This window comes from Hyla sarda, chromosome 11 (genome assembly GCF_029499605.1).
Source record: "Hyla sarda isolate aHylSar1 chromosome 11, aHylSar1.hap1, whole genome shotgun sequence".
NCBI classification, from domain to species: Eukaryota; Metazoa; Chordata; class Amphibia; order Anura; family Hylidae; genus Hyla; species Hyla sarda.
The window spans coordinates 13,870,498-13,894,735 of record NC_079199.1 but is presented as its reverse complement, the minus strand read 5'-3'; the positions used below and the strand labels follow the sequence as shown (position 1 = coordinate 13,894,735).

Below are 24,238 nucleotides of genomic sequence, written 5' to 3'. Positions count from 1 at the left end.
ATCAGACAGGAGAGAGCACAGAGGAGTGCTATCAGACAGGAGAGAGCACAGAGGAGTGCTATCAGACAGGAGAGAGCACAGAGGAGTACTATCAGACAGGAGAGAGCACAGAGGAGTACTATCAGACAGGAGAGAGCACAGAGGAGTCCTATCAGACAGGAGAGAGAGCACAGAGGAGTCCTATCAGACAGGAGAGAGCGCACAGAGGAGTCCTATCAGACAGGAGAGAGCGCACAGAGGAGTCCTATCAGACAGGAGAGAGCGCACAGAGGAGTCCTATCAGACAGGAGAGAGCGCACAGAGTAGTCCTATCAGACAGGAGAGAGCGCACAGAGGAGTCCTATCAGACAGGAGAGAGCGCACAGAGGAGTCCTATCAGACAGGAGAGAGCGCACAGGGGAGTCCTATCAGACAGGAGAGAGCGCACAGGGGAGTACTATCAGACAGGAGAGAGCACAGGGGAGTACTATCAGACAGGAGAGAGCACAGGGGAGTACTATCAGACAGGAGAGAGCACAGGGGAGTACTATCAGACAGGAGAGAGCACAGAGGAGTACTATCAGACAGGAGAGAGCACAGAGGAGTACTATCAGACAGGAGAGAGCGCACAGAGGAGTACTATCAGACAGGAGAGAGAGAGCACAGAGGAGTACTATCAGACAGGAGAGAGCACAGAGGAGTGCTATCAGACAGGAGAGAGCACAGAGGAGTACTATCAGACAGGAGAGAGCACAGAGGAGTACTATCAGTACTTCAGTATAGTCTCTGCCTTTCCACTGCTTCACAAACATTCAGGTAAGAAAATAGCAGTTTTTATGCTTTATCCTGTGCCTCTATCTGCTTATGTTTTGTTAAAATAAATATTTAAATACATAAAAAAAAAAAAAATTATGAACAAAAATAACTTTATTAATCATTGTGTGCACGTCCTTGTATCTATTTGCCGTCGATTCCCATCCTCTTCTTGTATTCTTTCACGGCCGCACTTCACTTGATTGACAGGCGGAAGCAATTATTGCGGCGGAGCGCCCAAAAGGAGCAGGGATCGGTCAGGATGCAGCCGTACAATATGCAGATAGAGGTTTCTGGAGAGCTCTGCTGCTCCACTTACCTGTACTGACCTCCGCATTCAGCTGTAAAGCCGCCGCTTTGAAGTGGAATGCTTTTTACTCTAAAATAGCTAATAGCCAGTCACTTACCGGAACACTTAGCGCAATTTACCATTGAAAGCGATTGTTACGTTCATTCACTTATCGCTGTTTTGCTATGAAATTGGTTGTTATAAGGACAGAGCAGCCATCACAATAGGGTCTGTATTTATTATCTGTCATTACATTGAGGGGATACATTTTATTACCGGAATTTTCGCCCTATAGGACGCACCGGCATATAAGACGCACCCAATTTTAAAGGTGCAAAATCTAGAAAAAAAAATTCTTAACCCAACAGTGATCTTCAACCTGCGGACCTCCAGATGTTGCAAAACTACAACTCCAAGCATGCCCGGACAGCCAACAGCTGTCACCAAAGGAATAGACGTTTATTCTGTTGGCACAGTCTGTGATCCAGAGTTTCCAGGGTGGAATGTCTGTAGTGTGAATAGCGCCGGAGGATCTCGTTGAGAACAATGGGAGGCTGCTGCACCGTAGCTTCTGAGCTAAATTATACGTAGTGTGAATGGGCCCTTACAGATACCCCTGACACTAGAGATGAGGGAATAGACCCTTGTCGCAGTCTATTCTTGTTGCAGTACACCCTGTCTACCCTTGTCGCAGTCTGACCCCTTGTCGCAGTCTGACCCCTTGTCGCAGTCTGACCCCTTGTCGCAGTCTGACCCCCCTTGCCGCAGTCTGACCCCCCATGCCGCAGTCTGACCCCCCTTGCCGCAGTCTGACCCCCCCTTGCCCCAGTCTGACCCCCCTTGCCCAGTCTGACCCCCCTTGCCCCAGTCTGACCCCCCTTGCCCCAGTCTGACCCCCCCTTTGCCCCAGTCTGACCCCCCCTTGCCCCAGTCTGACCCCCCCTTGCCCCAGTCTGACCCCCCCTTGCCCCAGTCTGACCCCCCCTTGCCCCAGTCTGACCCCCCCTTGCCCCAGTCTGACCCCCCCTTGCCCCAGTCTGACCCCCCCTTGCCCCAGTCTGACCCCCCCTTGCCCCAGTCTGACCCCCCCCTTGCCCCAGTCTGACCCCCCCTTGCCCCAGTCTGACCCCCCCTTGCCCCAGTCTGACCCCCCCCTTGCCCCAGTCTGACCCCCCCTTGCCCCAGTCTGACCCCCCCTTGCCCCAGTCTGACCCCCCCTTGCCCCAGTCTGACCCCCCCTTGCCCCAGTCTGACCCCCCCTTGCCCCAGTCTGATCCCCCCTTGCCGCAGTCTGACCCCCCCTTGCCCCAGTCTGACCCCCCCTTGCCCCAGTCTGACCCCCCCTTGCCCCAGTCTGACCCCCCCTTGCCCCAGTCTGACCCCCCCTCGCCCCAGTCTGACCCCCCCTCGCCCCAGTCTGACCCCCCCTCGCCCCAGTCTGACCCCCCCTCGCCCCAGTCTGACCCCCCCTCGCCCCAGTCTGACCCCCCCTCGCCCCAGTCTGACCCCCCCTCGCCCCAGTCTGACCCCCCCTCGCCCCAGTCTGACCCCCCCTCGCCCCAGTCTGACCCCCCCTCGCCCCAGTCTGACCCCCCCTTGCCCCAGTCTGACCCCCCCTTGCCCCAGTCTGACCCCCCCTTGCCCCAGTCTGACCCCCCTTGCCCCAGTCTGACCCCCCTTGCCCCAGTCTGACCCCCCTTGCCCCAGTCTGACCCCTTGCCGCAGTCCATCCCGTCGCATTATAAATTGTTGCCAGCCCCAATCATTTTCTTATTTGTTATAGTGTCTGGAGTTCTGAGAATTTCCGGGAGCGGCCATGATAAGAAATGATGAAAATGTCAATGATTTGGCGCAGCGTACGTATCGGAATGAAGGTGATATACGAGCGTCCTGGCTGCAGACAGACTAAGTGCGGCAGGTAGGGATATAATAGGGCGGATGTGAAGGTCGGCGATGTCGTCTCCAGCTGCAGCATTGTCTCTAATTACACCCAAAGGAAACAGAGATGTTCTCTTCACGTAAAGGTCGTCAGGAATTGAGTGTTTCAGCGCTCGCCGGATTCCGGCCGTAATGATTGTCTTAACTATTTAGTACGAGATAATAAAATGTCTCGCATTTCCCCGTCTAGACAGAAGAAATGCGTTCTATAGATGTGATGCTTCACTTGCATACAATAGGGGAATATAAGTGAATAAAGCTATTTTTTTCCTCCAGCTATTGCAAAACTACAACTCCCAGCATGCCCGGACAGCCAACGGCTGTCCGGGCATGCTGGAAGTTGTAGTTTTGCAACAGCTGGAGGCACACTAGTTGGGAAACACTGTATTATCATCACAGATCACAATGATTTCCAACCAAGGTGCCTCCACCTGTTGCAGAACTACAACTCCCAGCATGCCCGGAATCATGAAGGACTGAACTGTTAAATATGTGTCATGTACATCACTTTGCTGATTGGTTGGAAGAAGCCAGGAAGTTTGGGATGTTAAAACCCAGGGTAATTTTTGGATACATTTGTTGCACATTTGGGATTTCTTGGCAGCACCTCTGACTGTAGGGTCTCGGCTGTAATGTAATGGAGCGTGTGAAATGTAACCAACACATTGTGAAGGCATCGCTGTTCATAGTTACTGTATATTATGTATATACTACAGAGCTGTACTCACTATTCTGCTGGTGGGGTCACTGTGTACATACATTACATTACTTATCCTGTACTGATCCTGAGTTATATCCTGTATTATACTCCAGAGCTGTACTCACTATTCTGCTGGTGAGGTCACTGTGTACATACATTACATTACTTATCCTGTACTGATCCTGAGTTATATCCTGTATTATACCCCAGAGCTGTACTCACTATTCTGCTGGTGAGGTCACTGTGTACATACATTACTTATCCTGTACTGATCCTGAGTTATATCCTGTATTATACTCCAGAGCTGCACTCACTATTCTGCTGGTGAGGTCACTGTGTACATACATTACATCACTTATCCTGTACTGATCCTGAGTTATATCCTGTATTATACTCCAGAGCTGTACTCACTATTCTGCTGGTGGGGTCACTGTGTACATACATTACATTACTTATCCTGTACTGATCCTGAGTTATATCCTGTATTATACTCCAGAGCTGTACTCCCTATTCTGCTGGTGAGGTCACTGTGTACATACATTACATTACTTATCCTGTACTGATCCTGAGTTGTATCCTGTATTATACTCCAGAGCTGTACTCACTATTCTGCTGGTGGGGTCACTGTATACATACATTACATTACTTATCCTTTACTGATCCTGAGTTATATCCTGTATTGTACTCAAAACAAAGTGAAATGAAGTAAGGCAGAGCGGGGATTGTGTACTAACCTGGAAAATGATTACATTGTTTCCCTGCCAGTGCTCCTCCAGCTGTTGCAAAACTACATCTCCCAGCCTTCGGCTGTCCGGACATGCTGGGAGTTGTAGTTTTGCAACAGCTGGAGGCAGCCTTGTTGGGAAACACTGACTAAACATCCTAAGAGTTGTAGTTAACCTAAAGTGGTGTTTCCCAACCAGGGTTCTTCCACCTTTTGCAAAACTACAACTTCCAGCAAGCCCAGACAGCCAACAGACGTCTGGGCATGCTGGGAAGTTGTAGTTTTGCAACAGGTGGAGGCAGCCTGATTTGGAAACACTGGACTAGACATGCTGGGAGTTGTAGTTTATTAATCTAAAATGGTGTTTCCCAAGCAGGATTCCTTCACTTGTTGCAAAACTGGAACTCCCAGCATCCCCATATAGCCAACAGCTGTCCGGGCATGCTGAGAGTTGTAGTTTTGCAAGAGCTAGGGGCAGCTTGGTTGGGAAACACTGGACTGGACATGCTGGGGGTTGTAGTTTTGAAGCAGCTGGGGGCACCGGTGTGACTATTATCATCACAATGCACAGGGCAGGCTATAGGCTAGTGTAGGGACACTATAAAAAGCGGTGTCTGTGGTGGATCAGGATCAGAGCGTCTGGCAGCGTCTTGGCTGATGACATTTTCTGGCAGGGATTGTGTAGATGACATTTGCCGCACGTGGAGAGTACAGGGCTTTCCTACACACCACTTAGTCATCATGGAAGTGACCTGAACCGCAAATTAGCAGAATTGCCTTTATTTGTGCAGGAGACGGGAGCGAAGATCCGCTGACAGCCGCGGCTTCACTGACGTTATGATCCCATGAAGTGTCAGACTCGTCGTGACTCACCGCGTCGTTGTGTCATCCAAATTACAGACAGATGAATGCACATAACTAAGGAAGTGGAATGACTGAGGGGGTGTCTGACTGCAGACACTAATGGCATATCACTAGGATGGGGGGGGGGGCGACCTACAATAAAGTGGCAGTAGCAAGAGGAGAGCAATTTGCTTTATTCAAAGGTCACGCAGAAACGAAGTGCCATTCTCGCAATTGGTGCAAGTCAATTGTCACTTTGGTCACTTTCACACTTTAAACATTAAAGCAAACTTGTCATTTCAAGTGATTTTTAATTTGTTTTTTATAATTGTTTATTTAGTAATTTTTCATTACAACATGGAAAAGTAAAAGACGTGTACGATGAACATAGCAGGGATGTAATTACATGATGGAAGTATATAAAAAAACATTGTACATTGAATTATAGGGGTACTCCGCTGCTCAGCGTTTGGAACAAAGTGTTCTGAAAGCAGGAGCCGGAACCGGGAGCTTGTGACGCCACGACTCCGCCCCCTCATGATGTCACACCCCGCCCTCTCAATGCAAGTCTATGGGAGGGGGTGTGACGGCTGTCACGCCCCCTCCCATAGATTTGCATTGAGGGGGTGGGCCTGGCATCATGAGGGGCCATGGCTATGACGTCACAAGCTCTTGCTGCCGGCTCCAGCATTTTGGAACGGTTTGGTCCAAACGCTGAGCAGCAGATTACCCCTTTAAGATGAGGAGTCAAATTAAAATAGTGGGGGTCGGAAAGTAACTGTGAAAATAAATAAGAAAAAGGAAAGGAAGAGATGTCCAGATGAAATGTAGACCAGGGGAGTTGATCCTGATTAGATATTAACCCCTTAAGGACCGGGGTTTTTTCCGTTTTTGCATTTTCGTTTTTTGCTCCTTGCCTTTAAAAAATCATAACTCTTTCAAATTTACACCTGAAAATTCATATGATTGCTTATTTTTTGCGCCAACAATTCTACTTTGTAATGACGTCCGTCATTTTGCCCAAAAATCTATGGTGAAGCGGGAAAAAAAATCATTGTGCGACAAAATTGAAAAAAAAACGCTGTTTTATAACTTTTGGGGGCTTCCGTTTCTACGTAGTACATTTTTTGGTAAAAATGACACCTGATATGTATTCTGTAGGTCCATACGATTAAAATGATCCCCTACTTATATAGGTTTGATTTTGTCGGACTTCTGGAAAAAATCATAACTACATGCAGGAAAATTAATACGTTTAAAATTGTCATCTTCTGACCCCTATAACTTTTTTATTTTTCCGTGTATGGGGCGTTATGAGGGCTCATTTTTTGCGCCGTGATCTGAAGTTTTTAACGGTACCATTTTTGCATTGATAGGACATATTGATCATTTTTAAATGATATAAAAAGTGACCAAAAATGCACTATTTTGGACTTAGGAATTTTTTTTGCGCGCACGCCATTGACCGAGCGGTTTAATTAATGATATATTTTTTATAATTCGGACATTTCCGCACGCGGTGATACCATATATGTTTATTTTTATTTTTATTTACACTGTGGTTTTTTTTTATTGGAAAAGGGGGGTGATTCAAACTTTTAATAGGGGAGGAGTTAAATGATCTTTATTCACTTTTTTTTTTCACTTTTTTTTTTGCAGTGTTATAGGTCCCATAGGGACCTATAACACTGCACACACTGATCTCTTATACTGATCATTGTTATCCCATAGGGACCTATAACACTGCACACACTGATCTTCTATGTTGATCACTGGTTTCTCATAAGAAACCAGTGATCAACGATTCTGCCGCATGACTGCTCATGCCTGGATCTCAGGCACTGAGCAGTCATTCGGCGATCGGACAGCGAGGAGGCAGGAAGGGGCCCTCCCGCTGTCCTGTCAGCTGTTCGGGATGCCGCGATTAGCCGCGGCTATCCCGAACAGCCCGACTGAGCTAGTCGGGAACTTTCACTTTTAGCCGCGCGGCTCAGCTCTGAGCGCGCGGCTAAAGGGTTAATAGCGCGCGGCGCCGCGATCGGTGCTGTGCGCTATTAGAGGCGGGTCCCGGCTTCACTATGACGCCGGGCCCGCCGTGAAATGACGCGGGGTTACTGTGTAACCCCGCGTTATATCAGAAGAGCAGGACCAAGGACGTACCGGTACGTCCTTGGTCCTTAAGGGGTTAAAGGGGTACTCCGGTGGAAAACTTTTTTTTTTTTTTTTAAATCAATTGGTGCCAGAAAGTTAAACAGATTTGTAAATTACTTCTATTAAAAAAATCTTAATCCTTCCAGTACTTATTAGCTGCTGAATACTACAGAGGAAATTCTTTTCTTTTTGGAACACAGAGATCACAAGCACAGAGCTCTCTGGACAGTTCCTAAAATGGACAGAGGTGTCAGCAGAGAGCACTGTGGTCATGATGTCAGCAGAGAACTCTGTGTTCTAAAAAGTAAAGAATTTCCTCTGTAGTATTCAGCATCTAATAAGTACTGGAAGGATTAAGATTTTTTAATAGAAGTCATTTACTACTTTCTGGCACCAGTTGATTTTAAAAAAAAGTTTTCCACCGGAGTACCCCTTTAAGTGAGTCAAAATACCGTATAATGATATCGATGAATGAGTATGGAGACAAATATAAATGTTAAACAACAGATAATTAAAACCATTGGAAGTCTAAATGGTTTGTAGCAATAAACAATATGCTAGAGAGTTTTTGAGAAATTGGATCCTTGCTAGAGAATAGAATAGTGAAATAAAGGAGAAATTAATTGGGGGGGGGGGGGGGGAATCCAGGAGATATGTGGTCGGGCGGAGAGGAAGGTGGACACCGATAACCTGTCTAATCAAAGATTGGACGTCTAACCTGTAGTGTCTCAGTGCGGGACAGTCCCAGAAAATATGTTGGAGAGAGCGAGTCCCAGCCGGACATCTCCAACACAGAGGAGACACCTATGGAAATAGATGATGCAACTATTCAGGGGTTTGGTACCAGAACATTAAAGTCTTATATTGGATCTCTAGGTAAGGGATGCAAGAGGATGATTTGGCTACCAATGTATGATTCCCACTTATCCATGTAGGCATGTCTGTGGTTGGTGATGCCTCTATTCTAAATGGTGGAGCTAAGACCCCTAGGGGAGTTAGAACCCCTACATAGTAACTCAAATGATGTAGGTGGTGGGGAAGGGGATTCATCTAATGGCATACCCAAGTGTTGCTTAATTTCTTGATAAAACCGGAAAGCGTCTCTGGGGAGACCGTATTTATCTAGTAAAGTCTGAAAGGGGAGGAGTGTCCTTTTACATGGGTCCACCATATCGGTTAGATGGAAAAGTTGGGATCTAATCCACAGAGTAATTATTGCAGTATCACAGCTGCCTGGAATCTGTGGGTTGAATAGATGGGGGAGTAAGTACTGTACTACTAGATTTTAATTGACATGTAATTAGTCTTGGGAGGGAAAGGGGCCTGAAATAGGTGATTGTGATGATTGGTCCAGAACAGTGATCTCCAAACTGTGGACCTCTAAGCTGTTGAAAAACTACAACTCTCAGCATGGCCGGACAGCCCCTGGCTGTCCGGCCATGCTGAGAGCTGTAGTTTATCAACAGCTGAAGCTTGCCGATTTGGAAATCTCTGGCCTATAACAAAGAGCACAGCACCAGCATCACAACCGGTAAGGAGAGAGATGTGCGCTAGAAAGAACTGCAAGTCCTCGACTGCAACTACTGCCACGTCTAATCTAATGATTCGACTGCAACCACTGCCACGTCTAATCTAATGATTCGACTGCAACTACTGCCACGTCTAATCTAATGATTCGGCCATCGGCTTGTTTAGTCTTGGAAGAAGTCCCTCTACTTTCTAAGTGTTCTGATCCTCCAGAGAAGTCTGATGTCTCCTAGGACCATGTCTTACCAGACTTCTCTGGGAGATCAGAACACTTGGAAAGCAGAGCGACCTCTCCCAAGACTAAACAAGTCGATGGCCGAACCATTAGATTTAGACGTGGCAAAACTTGCAATCTATTTGCTCCTCTCTTAATACGGGTGAAGTGATTATTCTACTTTGTTTGCAGTTGTGTTACTTGAAGGTACCTGTTTCTTTCCAGCTTGCACTTTCCGTATTCTTTCCATTGTGCAGCACGCTGTTGTCCTCGGCGTTGGAAGCCTCAGCAGCTGATCTCCTTTTATGATACGCGTCTGTAAGTGTTGTGCCTGGATTCGGCACAACCTATCCAGGTGAGCGCATTACCCACCTACGCTTGGCTATATTTTTTATTTGGTGATCCCACACAAGGAAGCGCTATTTGTGTGTGTTGTATAACACACTGTATGATAAATTTAGGCGCAGGTTCACACAGCTTTTTTGAGTTATGTTTTTTTTCTAGGCCAGCAGAATTATGGTGTAGATTTGGTGTTGAAAATTTTGCACCTAAATGTAAAAAGATTCAGTTTTAATATTTTACCCTCTGCAAATGACAGCTGAAGTTGTTTACAAAAGCAAAGGTGCAAAATTTTGGCACAAATCATATCCTACTAATTTGTGCCTAAAAAAGACAATAAAACTACTCTACCACTAATAATAAATTTAAGGATTAATTACTTATTTAGGCTGCGTTCACACAGACGTCTAGACCCGTCTCGTTATTCTCTCTCCCCCCAAAAATATAAATATTATGTTCATATTTATAAATCATATTAATATTTTCTATTTTATTATAATATTTATTTGCATATTATTTATTTTATTTATTTATATTTTATTATTTAATATACGTCACAAATACAGGATCTGCTGCATATTTTCTGCAGCTTATTTGGCTACCCATTGAAATCAGTGGGTAGCAAAATCAGCAGCAGCAACCCCTCCCTCCTCAGGTTGTGTGTGGTATTACAGCTTGGCTCCATTCACTTCAATGAAACAGAGTTGTAATACCAGACACAACCCGAGGACAGGGGTGGTGCCGTTTTTGGATTAAATCAGCCTTGTTTTTCTAATCCTAAATAACCTCTTTCAGCCATTGTAGCACCATAAAGAACCCACACAATAATTCAGATTTTTTTTTAGAATTTTTTTTTTTATTCATCGAAGAACTTTCATCATTGAAAATTACAAAATATTTCAAAATGCATTCTTCATGTTCCCCCCCCCCCTCCCCCCAAAAAAGGAGAAGTTCACAGTTAGAAGACTAGAAGAATAGACAATTTAGGGACAATTTGGGTGGAGGTGAAGGAAAAAAGTGGCAGCAAAAATCTAGAATCAATGATGCGTGTCAAACCCATCTAGTATGGACCAGTATACAAGGCAAGGATTGTTAAAGGGTTACTCCATTGCCCCAGCGTCTGAAACATTTTGTTCTGAACGCTGGGTGCGTGCTGCAGGGGTCGTGATGTCACGGCCACGCCCCCTCAATGCAAGTCTATGGGAGGGGGCATGGCATCCGCCATGCCCCCTCCCATAGACTTGCATTGAGGGGGCGTGGCCGTGACGTTACGACCCCAGCAGCACGCACCCAGCGTTCGGAACAAAATGTTTCAGATGCTGGGGCAGTGGAGTAACCCTTTAATGAGAAGGACTAATTGTTATAATGCAAACTGCATATGTTTCATCTGTGTCTAGAGACCACTGTAGGTGCTCAGCCTCCCCCTTTAAAGGGGTACTCCGGTGAAAAACTTTTTTATTTTTATTTTTTAAATCAACTGGTGCCAGAAAGTTAAACAGATTTGTAAATTACTTCTATTAAACATTTGTAATCCTTCCAGTACTTATTAGCTGCTGGATACTACAGAGGAGATTCTTTTCTTTTTGGAACACAGAGCTCTCTGCTGACATCACGACCACAGTGCTCTCTGCTGACCTCTCTTTCCATTGTAAGAACTGTCCAGAGTAGGAGAAAATCCCCATAGAAAACATATGATGCTCTGGACAGTTCCTAAAATGGACAGAGATGTCAGCAGAGAGCACTGTGGTCATGATGTCAGCAGAGAGCACTGTGGTCGTGATGTCAGCAGAGAGCTCTGTGTTCCAAAAAGAAAATAATTTCCTCTGTAGTATTCAGCAGCTAATAAGTATTGGAAGGATTAAGATTTTTTAATGGAAGTAATTTACAAATCTGTTTAACTTTCTGGCACCAGTTGATTTAAAAAAAATAAAATAAAAAGTTTTCCACCGGAGTACCCCTTTTAGGATTCTACATCCTTCACCACTGCCATGTGCACGCCTTACAGATGTCTTATAGGGAACGTATTCCTGAGAAAAGTGTGTAGAGTTTAATGAAAAAGAAAATAAAAAGCCAATGTGCACTGAATCCTCGCAGCTTTATCGGTACTAGAGTAGGAGACATCCAGCTATTTTTTTTTTTTTTTTAGAACCATAATTTCTCAAGTCATTGTCCTCCAAAACATGGAGTCATTTGTTCGAATAGAAACAACGTCCTCGGTACAAAAAAAGTGAAATATTTCAACTTTGTTGCTTTCATCCAGTAATGCAAAATACAACACTATAACAGTTCATGCGTTATTACCAATATAAATGCAAGCTTATAGAAAACGTATTAACAAAGAGCCCCTCAATTACTTCTGAGGTAGTACGAGGAGCGGCTAGGGTCTCGGCTTTTGTCTCTTCTGAATTGACAAAATAAAAAAAATTCAGTAAACCATTCTACTGGCTGTGACGTTGGTCTTCCATACATGATCTAGTTGGCGATGTAACTATAATAAAGGGTCCTCGCTAGACGACGGCGAAGACTTCAGCACCAACTTCATACCGATAATAGTCCTAAGAATTAGGTGGCGTTCTACCTACTCCTACAGTAGTAGCCTTTTATTACACCAAATTTAACAGCCCCCAATTTAGAAATATTAATAGAGGGGACTAGGATTTTTTTTTCCTCCTCCGTATCTGAGAGAAGCCTGGGTGGAACCAGGGTATGGCAGACTGGGGGACCTCCCCCGAGGCACTGTAACATTTCAGAAGTTCACCGGCAATGCTTTCCCTTGAAACAGAGAGTCTATATCTATTAACAAGCACATGGTAACATTGTTTTTTTTTTTTTTTTTGTGTTACTTTTACCTATCCTTTTCTACGTATGACTAGAAAAAACATGGGTGGAGCCAGAGGGAGTGGCAACTTGAGGGTCCTCCCCTACACACTGTTACATTTTAGGAGTTCACGAACATCATAAAGTTCCTTCTCTTGAAGCAGTCTCTATCTTCCACCACCAATATTTTGTGTTCCTTTTACTTTTGCTTCTCCAAATCTGACAAGATGAGAAGAAAGAAAAAGCATGGGTGGAAGAAGGGAGGCGTGGCTACTTTTAGGGCCTCCCCCTAGGAACTACAAGAACATGGTGCACGATCTTTGAGATCCCCCTTAAAGGGGTATTCCAGGAAAAAACTTTTTTTATATATATATAAACTGGCTCCAGAAAGTTAAACAGATTTGTAAATTACTTCTATTAAAAAAATCTTAATCCTTTTAGTACTTTTGAGCTACTGAAGTTAAGTTGTTCTTTTCTGTCTAAGTGCTCTCTGATGACACCTGTCTCGGGAACTGTCCAGAGTAGAAGCAAATCCCCATAGAAAACATCTTCTACTCTGTGCAGTTCCCGAGACAAGCAGAGATGTCACCAGAGAGCACTGTTGCCAGACAGAAAACAACAACTCCACTTCAGCAGCTGATAATTATTGAAAGAATTACGATTTTTTTAATAGAAGTAATTTACAAATTTGTTTAACTTTCTGGAGTTTCTATATATATATATATATATATATATATATATATATAGTTTTTGTTTCCTGGAATTACCCTTTAAAGGGGTACTCCGCCCCTAGACATCTTATCCCCTATCCAAAGGATAGGGGATAAGATGACTGATTGTGGTGGTCCCGCAGCTGGGACCCCCGCAATCTCTGTGCAGCACCCAGGGTTGGTTTAGAACGCTGGGGGTCGAGACGTCACACCACACCCCCTCAATGAAAGTCTATGGGAGGGGGCGTGGTGGTTGCCACGCCACCTCCCATAGACTTGCATTGAGGGGGTGTGGTGTGACGTCACGAGGGGTGTGGTCGTTACATCACGATCCCCGCCGCCTGTTCTGAGTGTTCGGAACAAAATGTTTCGAACGATGGGGCAGCGGAGTACCCCTTTAAACATATGTAGTGAAAGTTTTTAACCCATGGACTGTCATAAAGATGCAGAATCTGAATCAACAATTCCCAGAGAGCATGAAGCATTCTGAATATAACCGCTCTGGGCCTTCACTTATGAAGACTATCACCAAGCTACAATGTAGCAGCCCGAGACTCCTAGGTGCACTCTAAGTAATTGTTGTTAAAGTGTAGACTTGGACTCCATGAGCCCAAAATTCATGGCCGTCCACCTGACCCTCCTATAAACCTACTGTATTTCCTGTACCGCATGGTGTGAAAAATTAATGCAATTTGCATATTGTGCCTTTTAAAATAAGAGGCTCCGACTGAAGTGGATTTGGAGTAATGACTGACTGTAGCCGAGATTTGCTTTGGTTCAAAGCAGCAATAACTTCATATAAAAAAACGGATAATATCTGAAGTTTCAAGCCAAACAGCCAATCCGGAGTTGTGCAAGCTAAGGCCGGGAAGCCATAATCTTGATTGACGAGCTGCGGAGCCAATAATACAATATGATACAACTCCTGTCAAGTAGAATTGGAACCCTGATACATCTGGTTTTCCTGCTATAGGACTGTGACCTTCCTGTGTATTCTTAGATTTAATGGCTACTGTAATAGTTTTAGCTTTTGTTTTTTTAACTTTGGTTATAACCCTATCCAGCTTCTTAAATTCCTGTTTGACTATCCCCCCCCTCCCCCCTTAGAATGGCCTTATGCACATATGCAGTGAGGTTATTCTCATATGTACAGGGTCGTTGTGATACTTTGTTGTATATTGGAAGCTTTCCACAAAAGTGCAAGATACACAAACACTTAATAGAGAATTGTTAATACTGGCTCAATGGAATCTCCACAACATTCCCAGAATCCATTGTTTGCTCTCGGTAAGATTTACTTATTGCAGTTCGGAAGCGCGCTAATTCAGCAGTGTCCCATATAATTGTGCTTTTGTGAGACTATCTTTCCTTGTTAACCCAATGCTTCCAGTTCTTTGGAATTGCTGGGGCTTGCCGTGAAAGCTTGCATGTCCTTGGTCAATGGAAGACTGGTGTATGTCCGAAGCCTCCATAGGGCTTTGACTGAGAGATTCCGCAGAGCTATTCGGACTAACATCCACATATTCTCTCTTGGCTGCCGCGTTGGTGTCTATGCTCTTATTCCCTATCTGAACGGACATCCTCTCGCTTATTTGGTCTCTTGCTTCTTTTGACTTTTGAAAGGTAGACAGCATTTCTTGTTTACAGCTGGCGCTGATGTCTATTTTCAAACCAGAGTCTGTTCGGAGAAAGCACGAGTCTCCCATTTGACTTTGACAAACTTCTTCCCCTTCTGAAAAGCTGTCCTGTTTATAACTGGCATACAATGGGCTCATCCGGCTTTCCAGCTGTTTAACTGGACTGGGGGCAAAATACTGTTCCGTGAAACTACACTGTGATATCCGTCCATCATTACTGAACGAGTAGGCTCCAATGTCCTCCACGCTTAGTTGCCTCCACCTGGTTGGCAAGTCATCTTCAGAGAGATGGGAGGGTCTACACTCGCTGTGCGACTTGTGGGCAGCTAGTGGCTGTTGGGTACGGAGTCTGGAAAAATGGAAAGGTTCCTCTACGTAGGAAGAGGATCTGGTGAAGTTGGGAGATGCCTCGTTCTCTGGGCTGTGCTCCATGTGCTGGACAGACTTGGATTTTACGAATCTTGGGCTAGCATTATGCTCGTAACCCGTGGTAGACTTCCTTTCGAAGAGGTCATCCCTGTTTCCCAAGTAGATGGCCTGCTGGGAGGCAGTTAAAGTGTTAGCCTGGTTGTTCTCCTTTTCTTCGGAAGTAGCACTGAAGCTCGAGTATGAGCTGGATGTGGGTAAGGATGCTACATATTCATTGAAGGCTTCGTGTGAGAAGCTCGAATGGAATCCATCTTCCACCGTGCTGTCGGTAGAGTTCTGAGATCTTAAGAAGACTTCATCTTTAACTTGCACATCAAAGCTCTGCCTGCGATCTCTCCTCCTTTCTTCTGGGCAGTAGAGCGCGGTGTCGCTGCAGTAGATCTCAGACTTGAATTGCTGTCGCTGCCGTAGTTTCTCCTCTGGCTCTTGAACGCGCTCTTGCTCATAGCTAAGGTCTCTCATTGAAGCACTTGACAGATGTGAAGACAGGCTACTGGGATCGGGTTTTTCCAGCACCTTAGCAATGACACAAGTAGGAATGCTATCAGCATATGAGGTGTTAGACAGGGGCACAGTTAGTTTACACCCATGTTTTTCCAAGTGTTCACTTACTCTTTCCTGAAAGTCAGCTGGGAGCTACGGACAAAAAAAGAAACCATGTCAGAACTTGTCAATCTGTCAACTTTACAAACCAAAATGTCCTCATCAACATAAGAAGCCAACACTCTGATAACTATGTACATGGCTAATAGTGATATCCATAATTAGAAAAAGAGTCTACTTTATCCAGAAACAGCACCACATCTGGCCATGGGCTGTTTTAGAATTACAGGCGGAATTCCGCCAGAAAATTTGAAATTCCACTAAATTTTTCTGCACATTAAATTGAATGGGGATTCCGCTGTCCCATTCCATTCCGGAAATTCCGCTTTCCGGATTCTACAAAAATATAAGACATGTCTTAAAATTTTGCAGAATTCCGGGCGGAATCCCATTGAATGGGACTTTGAATTTTATCAGAATTCTGTGTTTTGAGCACACAGAAATTCTGCCCAAATTCTGCTCAAATTTCAAAAATTCCGCAGTAAGCTAAGCAGAACGGAATTTGAGCAGAATTTCCACCGTGCAAACGTAGCCTAACAGTTCATCTCCATTTAAGTGAACTGCAATACCAGATAGGCCAGTGGACAGATCTAGCGCTGTTTCTTTAAAGAGAACCTGTCATCAAACCATATTTTCTAAACTAACTCAGATTATATTTCCTAACTTCTCCTAACACCCCTCCTGCCCTTAAAAAAAATTAAAAAAATAAAAATAAAAATTCTAACTTTAAAAAGCTCTGTATCATACCTTTTTTCTTGCTCACATTGTGTGAGCTTCTGCCAGGCCAGGAGGAGACCAAACTAACTGTTTGACTTGAGTCAGGGAACAGAACAGAGCCACCTAGTGGCCATTTTTTTCAATCACGTTAAAAACATATAAAGGTTGCTATTTACTTACAGTTAAAATGCTCAAAGTGTCTTATAATTACATAAGGAACAATATATTAAAAGTTTAGTTTGTGACAGATACTCTTTAAATAAATATAATAAATTAATTAAAGTAAAAAAAATACATTTATAATACTTTTTTCTAATCCTTTTAGAGTTCCCATTAAAGGGGTACTCCGCCCCTGGCATCTTATCCCCTATCCAAAGGATAGGGGATAAGCTGTTAGATCGCCGCGGTCCCGCTGCGGGGGACCCCGGGGATCGCCGCTGCGGCACCCCGCTATCATTACAGCACAGAGCGAGTTCGCTCTGTGCGTAATGACGGGCAATACAGGGGCCGGAGCAGCGTGATGTCATGGCTCCGCCCCTCATGACATCACAGCCCGTCCCCTTAATGCAAGTCTATGGCAGGGGGCGTCACGCGCCCTCCCATAGACTTGTATTGACGGGGGCGGGCCGTGACGTAACGATGCTCCGGCCCCTGTATTGCCCGTCATTACGTGCAGAGCGATCTCGCTCTGCGCAGTAATGATAGCGGGGTGCTGCAGCGGCGAGCCCCGGGGTCCCCAGCAGCGGGACCCCGGCGATCTGACATCTTATCCCCTATCCTTTGGATAGGGGATAAGATGTCTAGGGGCGGAGTACCCCTTTAACCATATACACATAAAAAAAATAGCTTTACGTTTTTTTAGGCTTTATAGGTGGTTTTTTTTGTTTGTTTTTGTTTAAACCGGGGTGGTCCAAGCAGAGATTACTATTATGAATGTTTTTTATTGTGAATACTAACAAAGCTTTGTCTGGGTCAATTACAGCTTTCATGGGGCTATCCGAACTAGAGAATTTTCTAAGTCCAGGCATGCTGGGAATTATAGTTTTGCCATATCTGTAGGGCCACAGTGGTCTGGAGACCACTGCCCTAGAAATCAGCTGGTATTGCAAAACTACAACTCCCAGCATGCCCGAACAGCCAACGGCTGTCCGGGCATGCTGGGAGTTGCAGGTTTGCAACATCTGGAGGGTCACAGTTTGGAGACCGCTGCCCCAGAGACCAACTGGTATTGCATGGAGCCCCTGTGGGCTGCTACGATGAATGGGGGACCATGGTTGCACCAAAGCATGTACCGCTCTTTCCATGCTGGGAGTTGTAGTTTTGCACCATCTAAAGGGCCACAGTTTGGAGACCACTGCCACAGAGATCAGCCGGTATTTGCCACCGTTGGCTGCTACGATGAATGGGGGACCATGGGGGCACAGAGACCACTTTCTGAATAATCAAATGGGATTCTGGGTAGACTAACAACTCTTACACCTACTTTCCCCCCAACACCCATAAACCTTCATAGGGGTCATATGGGCAGTGGGTGCGCAGAAGGGATCAGCCATAGAAAAAATAATACGCTGAAAAACAAATATTTTCAATGAATAAGTCTCCCCATGAATAAGCATTATTTTTGATAGCCCACATACGAATCATTTCCTATCCGTCGCATCGTCTCACAGTGTGTGAAGCGTGAATCGGCAGCCCACATACCCGCCGCCCAGGACCGCCAGCCGACAAGAAATTTTATTTTTCTGACTTTGAAATTAATTTCTGTGTTCTTTTAGAGACGGCTATTTAAAGCCATTAATAAATGTAGCATCAATTAGTATGTGTGTGATATATATATATATATATATATATATATATATATATATATATATATATATATTAGAGATGCATGAACTTACAGTAAATTTGATTCGTCACGAACTTCTCGGCTCGGCAGTTGATGACTTATCCTTCATAAATTAGTTCAGCTTTCAGGTGCTCCGGTGGGCTGGAAAAGGTGGATACAGTCCTAGGAAAGAGTCTCCTAGGACTGTATCCACCTTTTCCAGCCCACGGGAGCACCTGAAGGCTGAACTAATTTATGCAGGATAAGTCATCAACTGCCGAGCCGAGAAGTTGGTGACGAATCAAATTTACTGTAAGTTTGCTCATCTTTAATAAATATAAAAAATATTATAAATAAAAGAATGTGTGTGTGTATATATATATATATATTTAAATATATATCTTTTTTATATCTATTATAATTAATAATATATGTATTATTTTTCTTTTACAAAATGACACAAGTAGCATCAATTAGTATGTGTGTGAGATATATATATATATATATATATATGTGTGTGTGTGTGTACACATATATTGTACATAAAATATATATATATATATATATATATATATATATATATATATATATTTTATATATATATATATATATATATATATATATATATATATATACTTAGGGAAATATGCAAATCAGCTCATTACATCACCTTTTCAGACGATATTCCCTGGTATCAGTTTTGCTCCAGTTACGGAATATAAAAAGCTAATCGGGATTAATGCCAAGCCAGAACTCTCTATCCAGAAGGAAAGAGCACCCTTGAGAGCTCCATCACACCAGGAGTGGTGAACTCTCCCTGAGTTAAATACTCATCCCGTTTATATATATATATATATATATATATAATATAAATATAAAAAAAATATTATAAATAAAAAAAATTATATATATTTTTTTATATCATTTTTATATTTATTATAATTATATGTATTTTTTTAAAAAATTTTTGCACAAAATGACACAAGTAGCGGTTCCCCTGAAATGCTCCTGTTATTTGAATTGCATCTTTAAAGGAACGTTCTGGGTAAAACTGTGTAATGCCTGAAGTGTCGGAGCACGACTGGGATAAAAGAACGTCAAAGGAGGAATCTCTGCGTCTTGCCCCCCCCCCCCCCCCCCCCCCCCCATGCTGTACTAGGCAGAACACTGTGACCCAGATTTGCTAAAACTGTCTTAGACCGTGTAAACCTGAGCTGTGCCAGATTTATCAAAGTGTGTTCTGCTGTCTTATTCTTAAATTGTCTAGTCTAAGTTCGGACAAACTGTATTAGTTTAAGGCAGTGTTTTCCAACCAATGTGCCTCCAGCTGTTGTAAAACTACAACTCCCAGCATGCCCGGACAGCTATATAACAACTGGTGCCAATATCCATAGGTTGCTTGAGAAAGGATGCCAAATATGAATCTGTGTCTTTTCTAGTCCAGTATTTCCCAACCAGTGTGACTCCAGCTGTTGCAAAACTACAACTCCCAGCATGCTCGGACAGCCGTTGGCTGTCCGTGCATGCTGGGAGTTGTAGTTTTGCAACATGTGGAGGCACACTTCTTGGGAAACACTAGTTCAATTACTAAAACTGCGCCAGAATTTGGATGCATATTTTGGCACATCATGTTGCCTCTTAAAGGGGTACTCCGCCCCTAGACATCTTATCCCCTATCCAAAGGATAGGGGATAAGATGTCAGATCACCGGGATCCTGCTGCTGGGGACCCCGGGGATCGCCGCTGCAGCACCCCGCTATCATTACTGCGCAGAGCGAGATCGCTCTGCACGTAATGACGGGCGATACAGGGGCCGGAGCATCGTTACGTCACGGCTCCGCCCCTCGTGACATCACGGCCCGCCCCCGTCAATACAAGTCTATGGGAGGGGGGCGTGGCGGTCGTCACGCCCCCTGCCATAGACTTGCATTAAGGGGACGGGCCGTGATGTCATGAGGGTCGGAGCCGTGACGTCACGCTGCTCCGGCCCCTGTATCGCCCGTCATTACGCACAGAGCGAACTCACTCTGCGCAGTAATGATAGCGGGGTGCCGCAGCGGCGATCCCAGGGCTCCCCAGCAGCGGGACCGCGGCGATCTGACATCTTATCCCCTATCCTTTGGATAGGGGAAAAGATGCCAGGGGCGGAGTACCCCTTTAAGCCTATGCCCCCTTGTGGAGGCAATGCCAATTTTCTTTGAAAGGGGAACAAAAATGTCTGAAACTCCTAATAAATGTGACACGAGTCATGTAAGATACCTTTTTGGCACAAATTATGCTAGAATTTTGGAATATTTGCAGTTGTAAATTTGCACCAGTGTATTAGTGTTACTTTAGGTAAGGGAAGGCTTAAAGGGGTATTCCAGGAAGAAAACTTTATATATCTCAACTGGCTCCAGAAAGTTAAACAGATTTGTAAATTACTTCTATTAAAAAATCTTACTCCTTCCAATAGTTATCAGCTGCTGAAGTTAAGTTGTTCTTTTCTGTCTGGCAACAGTGCTCTCTGCTGACATCTCTGCTTGTCTCGGGAACTGCACAGAGTAGAAGAGGTTTGCTATGGGGATTTGCTTCTAAACTGGGCGGTTCCCGAGACAGGTGTCATCAGAGAGCACTTAGACAGAAAAGAACAACTCAACTTCAGCAGCTCATAAGTACTTAAAGGATTAAGATTTTTTTATTGAAGTAATTTACAAATCTGTTTAACTTTCTGGAGCCAGTTGAGATATATATATATATATATATATATATATATATATATAATATAAAAAGTCTACAGGGTCTAAAAGGGGTCTACAAGGCCTAATTTCAGATTGGTTGCAGTCGTGGTGTCGGCATACACAGTGAAACCGATAAGAAAGCAGACAGCACCATACACTGTTTAGTGGTCATTCTTGGTTACTGCAGCTCAGTGTTGATTAAAGGGGTACTCCGGTGCTTAAACATCTTATCCCCTATCCAAAGGATAGGGGATAAAATGCTTGATAGCGGGAGTCCCGCAGCTGGGGACCCCCGGGATCATGCAAGTGGCACCCCCTTTGTAATCAGTGCCCAGAGCGAGTTCGCTCCGGGTCTGATTATGATCGACCGCAGGGCGGCGTGTGACGTCATGCCTCCGCCCCCGTGTGACGTCACGCTCCGCCCCTCCATGCAAGCTCCATGCAAGGGTTAAAAGTTTGTGCCTGAGGGGTGATCTCAGGATCCTGGGCTGCCCAGCAGTATACATGTATCCCACCTACTGTATGATCGGGCACAGTGTACATGTATCCCACCTACTGTATGATCGGGCACAGTATACATGTATCCCACCTACTGTATGATCGGGCACAGTGTACATGTATCCCACCTACTGTATGATCGGGCACAGTGTACATGTATCCCACCTACTGTATGATCGGGCACAGTATACATGTATCCCACCTACTGTATGATCGGGCACAGTATACATGTATCCCACCTACTGTATGATCGGGCACAGTGTACATGTATCCCACCTACTGTATGATCGGGCACAGTGTAAATGTATCCCACCTACTGTATGATCGGGCACAGTATACATGTATCCCACCTACTGTATGATCGGGCACAGTGTAAATGTATCCCACCTACTGTATGATCGGGCACGGTATACATGTATCCCACCTACTGTATGATCGGGCACAGTATACGTGTATCCCACCTACTGTATGATCGGGCACAGTGTACATGTATCCCACCTACTGTATGATCGGGCACAGTATACATGTATCCCACCTACTGTATGATCGGGCACAGTGTACATGTATCCCACCTACTGTATGATCGGGCACAGTGTACGTGTGTCACTAATACTGTATGATCGGGCACAGTGTACATGTATCACTAATACTGTATGATCGGGAACAGTGTACATGTATCCCACCTACTGTATGATCGGGCACAGTGTACGTGTATCACTAATACTGTATGATCGGGAACAGTGTACATGTATCCCACCTACTGTATGATCGGGCACAGTATACATGTATTCCACCTACTGTATGATCAGGCACAGTGTACATGTATCCCACCTACTGTATGATCGGGCACAGTGTACATGTATCCCACCTACTGTATGATCGGGCACAGTGTACATGTATCACTAATACTGTATGATCGGGCACAGTGTACATGTATCACTAATACTGTATGGTCGGGCACAGTGTACATGTATCCCACCTACTGTATGATCGGGCACAGTGTACGTGTATCCCACCTACTGTATGGTCGGGCACAGTGTACATGTATCCAACCTACTGTATGATCGGGCACAGTGTACATGTGTCACTAATACTGTATGGTCGGGCACAGTGTACATGTATCCCGCCTACTGTATGATCGGGCACAGTGTACATGTATCCCACCTACTGTATGATCGGGCACAGTGTACATGTATCACTAATACTGTATGATCGGGCACAGTGTACGTGTATCCCACCTACTGTATGATCGGGCACAGTGTACATGTATCCCACCTACTGTATGGTCGGGCACAGTGTACATGTATCCCACCTACTGTATAATCGGGCACAGTGTACGTGTATCCCATCTACTGTATGATCGGGCACAGTGTACGTGTATCCCACCTACTGTATGATTGGGCACAGTATACATGTTTCCCACCTACTGTATGATTGGGCACAGTGTACATGTATCCCACCTACTGTATGATCGGGCACAGTGTACATGTTTCCCACCTACTGTATGATCGGGCACAGTGTACGTGTATCCCATCTACTGTATGATCGGGCACAGTATACATGTATCCCACCTACTGTATGATCGGGCACAGTGTACATGTATCCCACCTGTATGATCGGGCACAGTATACGTGTATCCCACCTACTGTATGATCGGGCACAGTGTACATGTATCCCACCTACTGTATGATCGGGCACAGTGTACGTGTATCACTAATACTGTATGATCGGGCACAGTGTACGTGTATCACTAATACTGTATGATCGGGCACAGTGTACATGTTTCCCACCTACTGTATGATTGGGCACAGTGTACATGTATCCCACCTACTGTATGATCGGGCACAGTGTACGTGTTTCCCACCTACTGTATGATCGGGCACAGTGTACATGTATCCCACCTACTGTATGATCGGGCACAGTGTACGTGTTTCCCACCTACTGTATGATCGGGCACAGTATACATGTATCCCACCTACTGTATGATCGGGCACAGTGTACATGTATCCCACCTACTGTATGATCGGGCACAGTGTACGTGTATCTCACCTACTGTATGATCTGGCACAGTGTACATGTGTCACTAATACTGTATGATCGGGCACAGTATACATGTATCCCACCTACTGTATGATCGGGCACAGTGTACATGTATCCCACCTACTGTATGATCGGGCACAGTGTACGTGTTTCCCACCTACTGTATGATCGGGCACAGTGTACGTGTATCCCACCTACTGTATGATCGGGCACAGTATACATGTATCCCACCTACTGTATGATCGGGCACAGTGTACATGTATCCCACCTACTGTATGATCGGGCACGGTGTACATGTATCACTAATACTGTATGATCGGGCACAGTGTACGTGTATCCCACCTACTGTATGATCGGGCACAGTGTACGTGTATCCCACCTACTGTATGAACGGGCACAGTGTACATGTATCCCACCTACTGTATGATCGGGCACAGTGTACGTGTATCCCACCTACTGTATGAACGGGCACAGTGTACATGTGTCACTAATACTGTATGATCGGGCACAGTGTACATGTATCCCACCTACTGTATGATCTGGCACAGTATACATGTATCCCACCTACTGTATGATCGGGCACAGTGTACACGTATCCCACCTACTGTATGATTGGGCACAGTATACATGTATCCCACCTACTGTATGATCGGGCACAGTGTACATGTATCCCACCTACTGTATGATCGGGCACAGTGTACATGTATCCCACCTACTGTATGATC

The 24,238-nt window shown here is 44.8% G+C and overlaps 2 protein-coding genes across 23 annotated transcripts in view; one reads left to right on the top strand and one right to left on the bottom strand.

Moving 5' to 3' along the window:
• The window catches only part of WDR25 (WD repeat domain 25), a 135,296-nt gene that overhangs the window by 89,838 nt on the left and 21,220 nt on the right, over nt 1-24,238 (top strand). For 4 of the 14 annotated variants that reach the window (XR_008848665.1, XR_008848671.1, XR_008848667.1 and 1 more), the window contains exon 9: nt 2,865-2,999. The exons of 8 other annotated variants lie outside the window; for them this stretch is intronic. Coding sequence is in view for 1 of the 6 variants with exons in the window: in XM_056545223.1 (XP_056401198.1) it covers nt 2,865-2,911 (47 nt within the window). In the remaining 5 variants the exon portion in view is untranslated. Of the gene's footprint in view, nt 1-2,864; nt 3,197-9,403; nt 9,534-24,238 lie in introns of those variants that run through there. 2 more of the 14 variants (XR_008848664.1, XM_056545223.1) reach the window with 2 other exon arrangements.
• The window catches only part of BEGAIN (brain enriched guanylate kinase associated), a 206,116-nt gene continuing 194,948 nt past the window's right edge, over nt 13,071-24,238 (bottom strand). For 8 of the 9 annotated variants that reach the window (XM_056545217.1, XM_056545211.1, XM_056545213.1 and 5 more), the window contains one exon: nt 13,071-15,746. In XM_056545217.1, coding sequence (XP_056401192.1) covers nt 14,364-15,746 — 1,383 coding nt within the window. In that variant the 3' untranslated portion in view covers nt 13,071-14,363. The remainder of the gene's footprint in view (nt 15,747-24,238) is intronic. The other variant, XM_056545219.1, reaches the window with a different exon arrangement.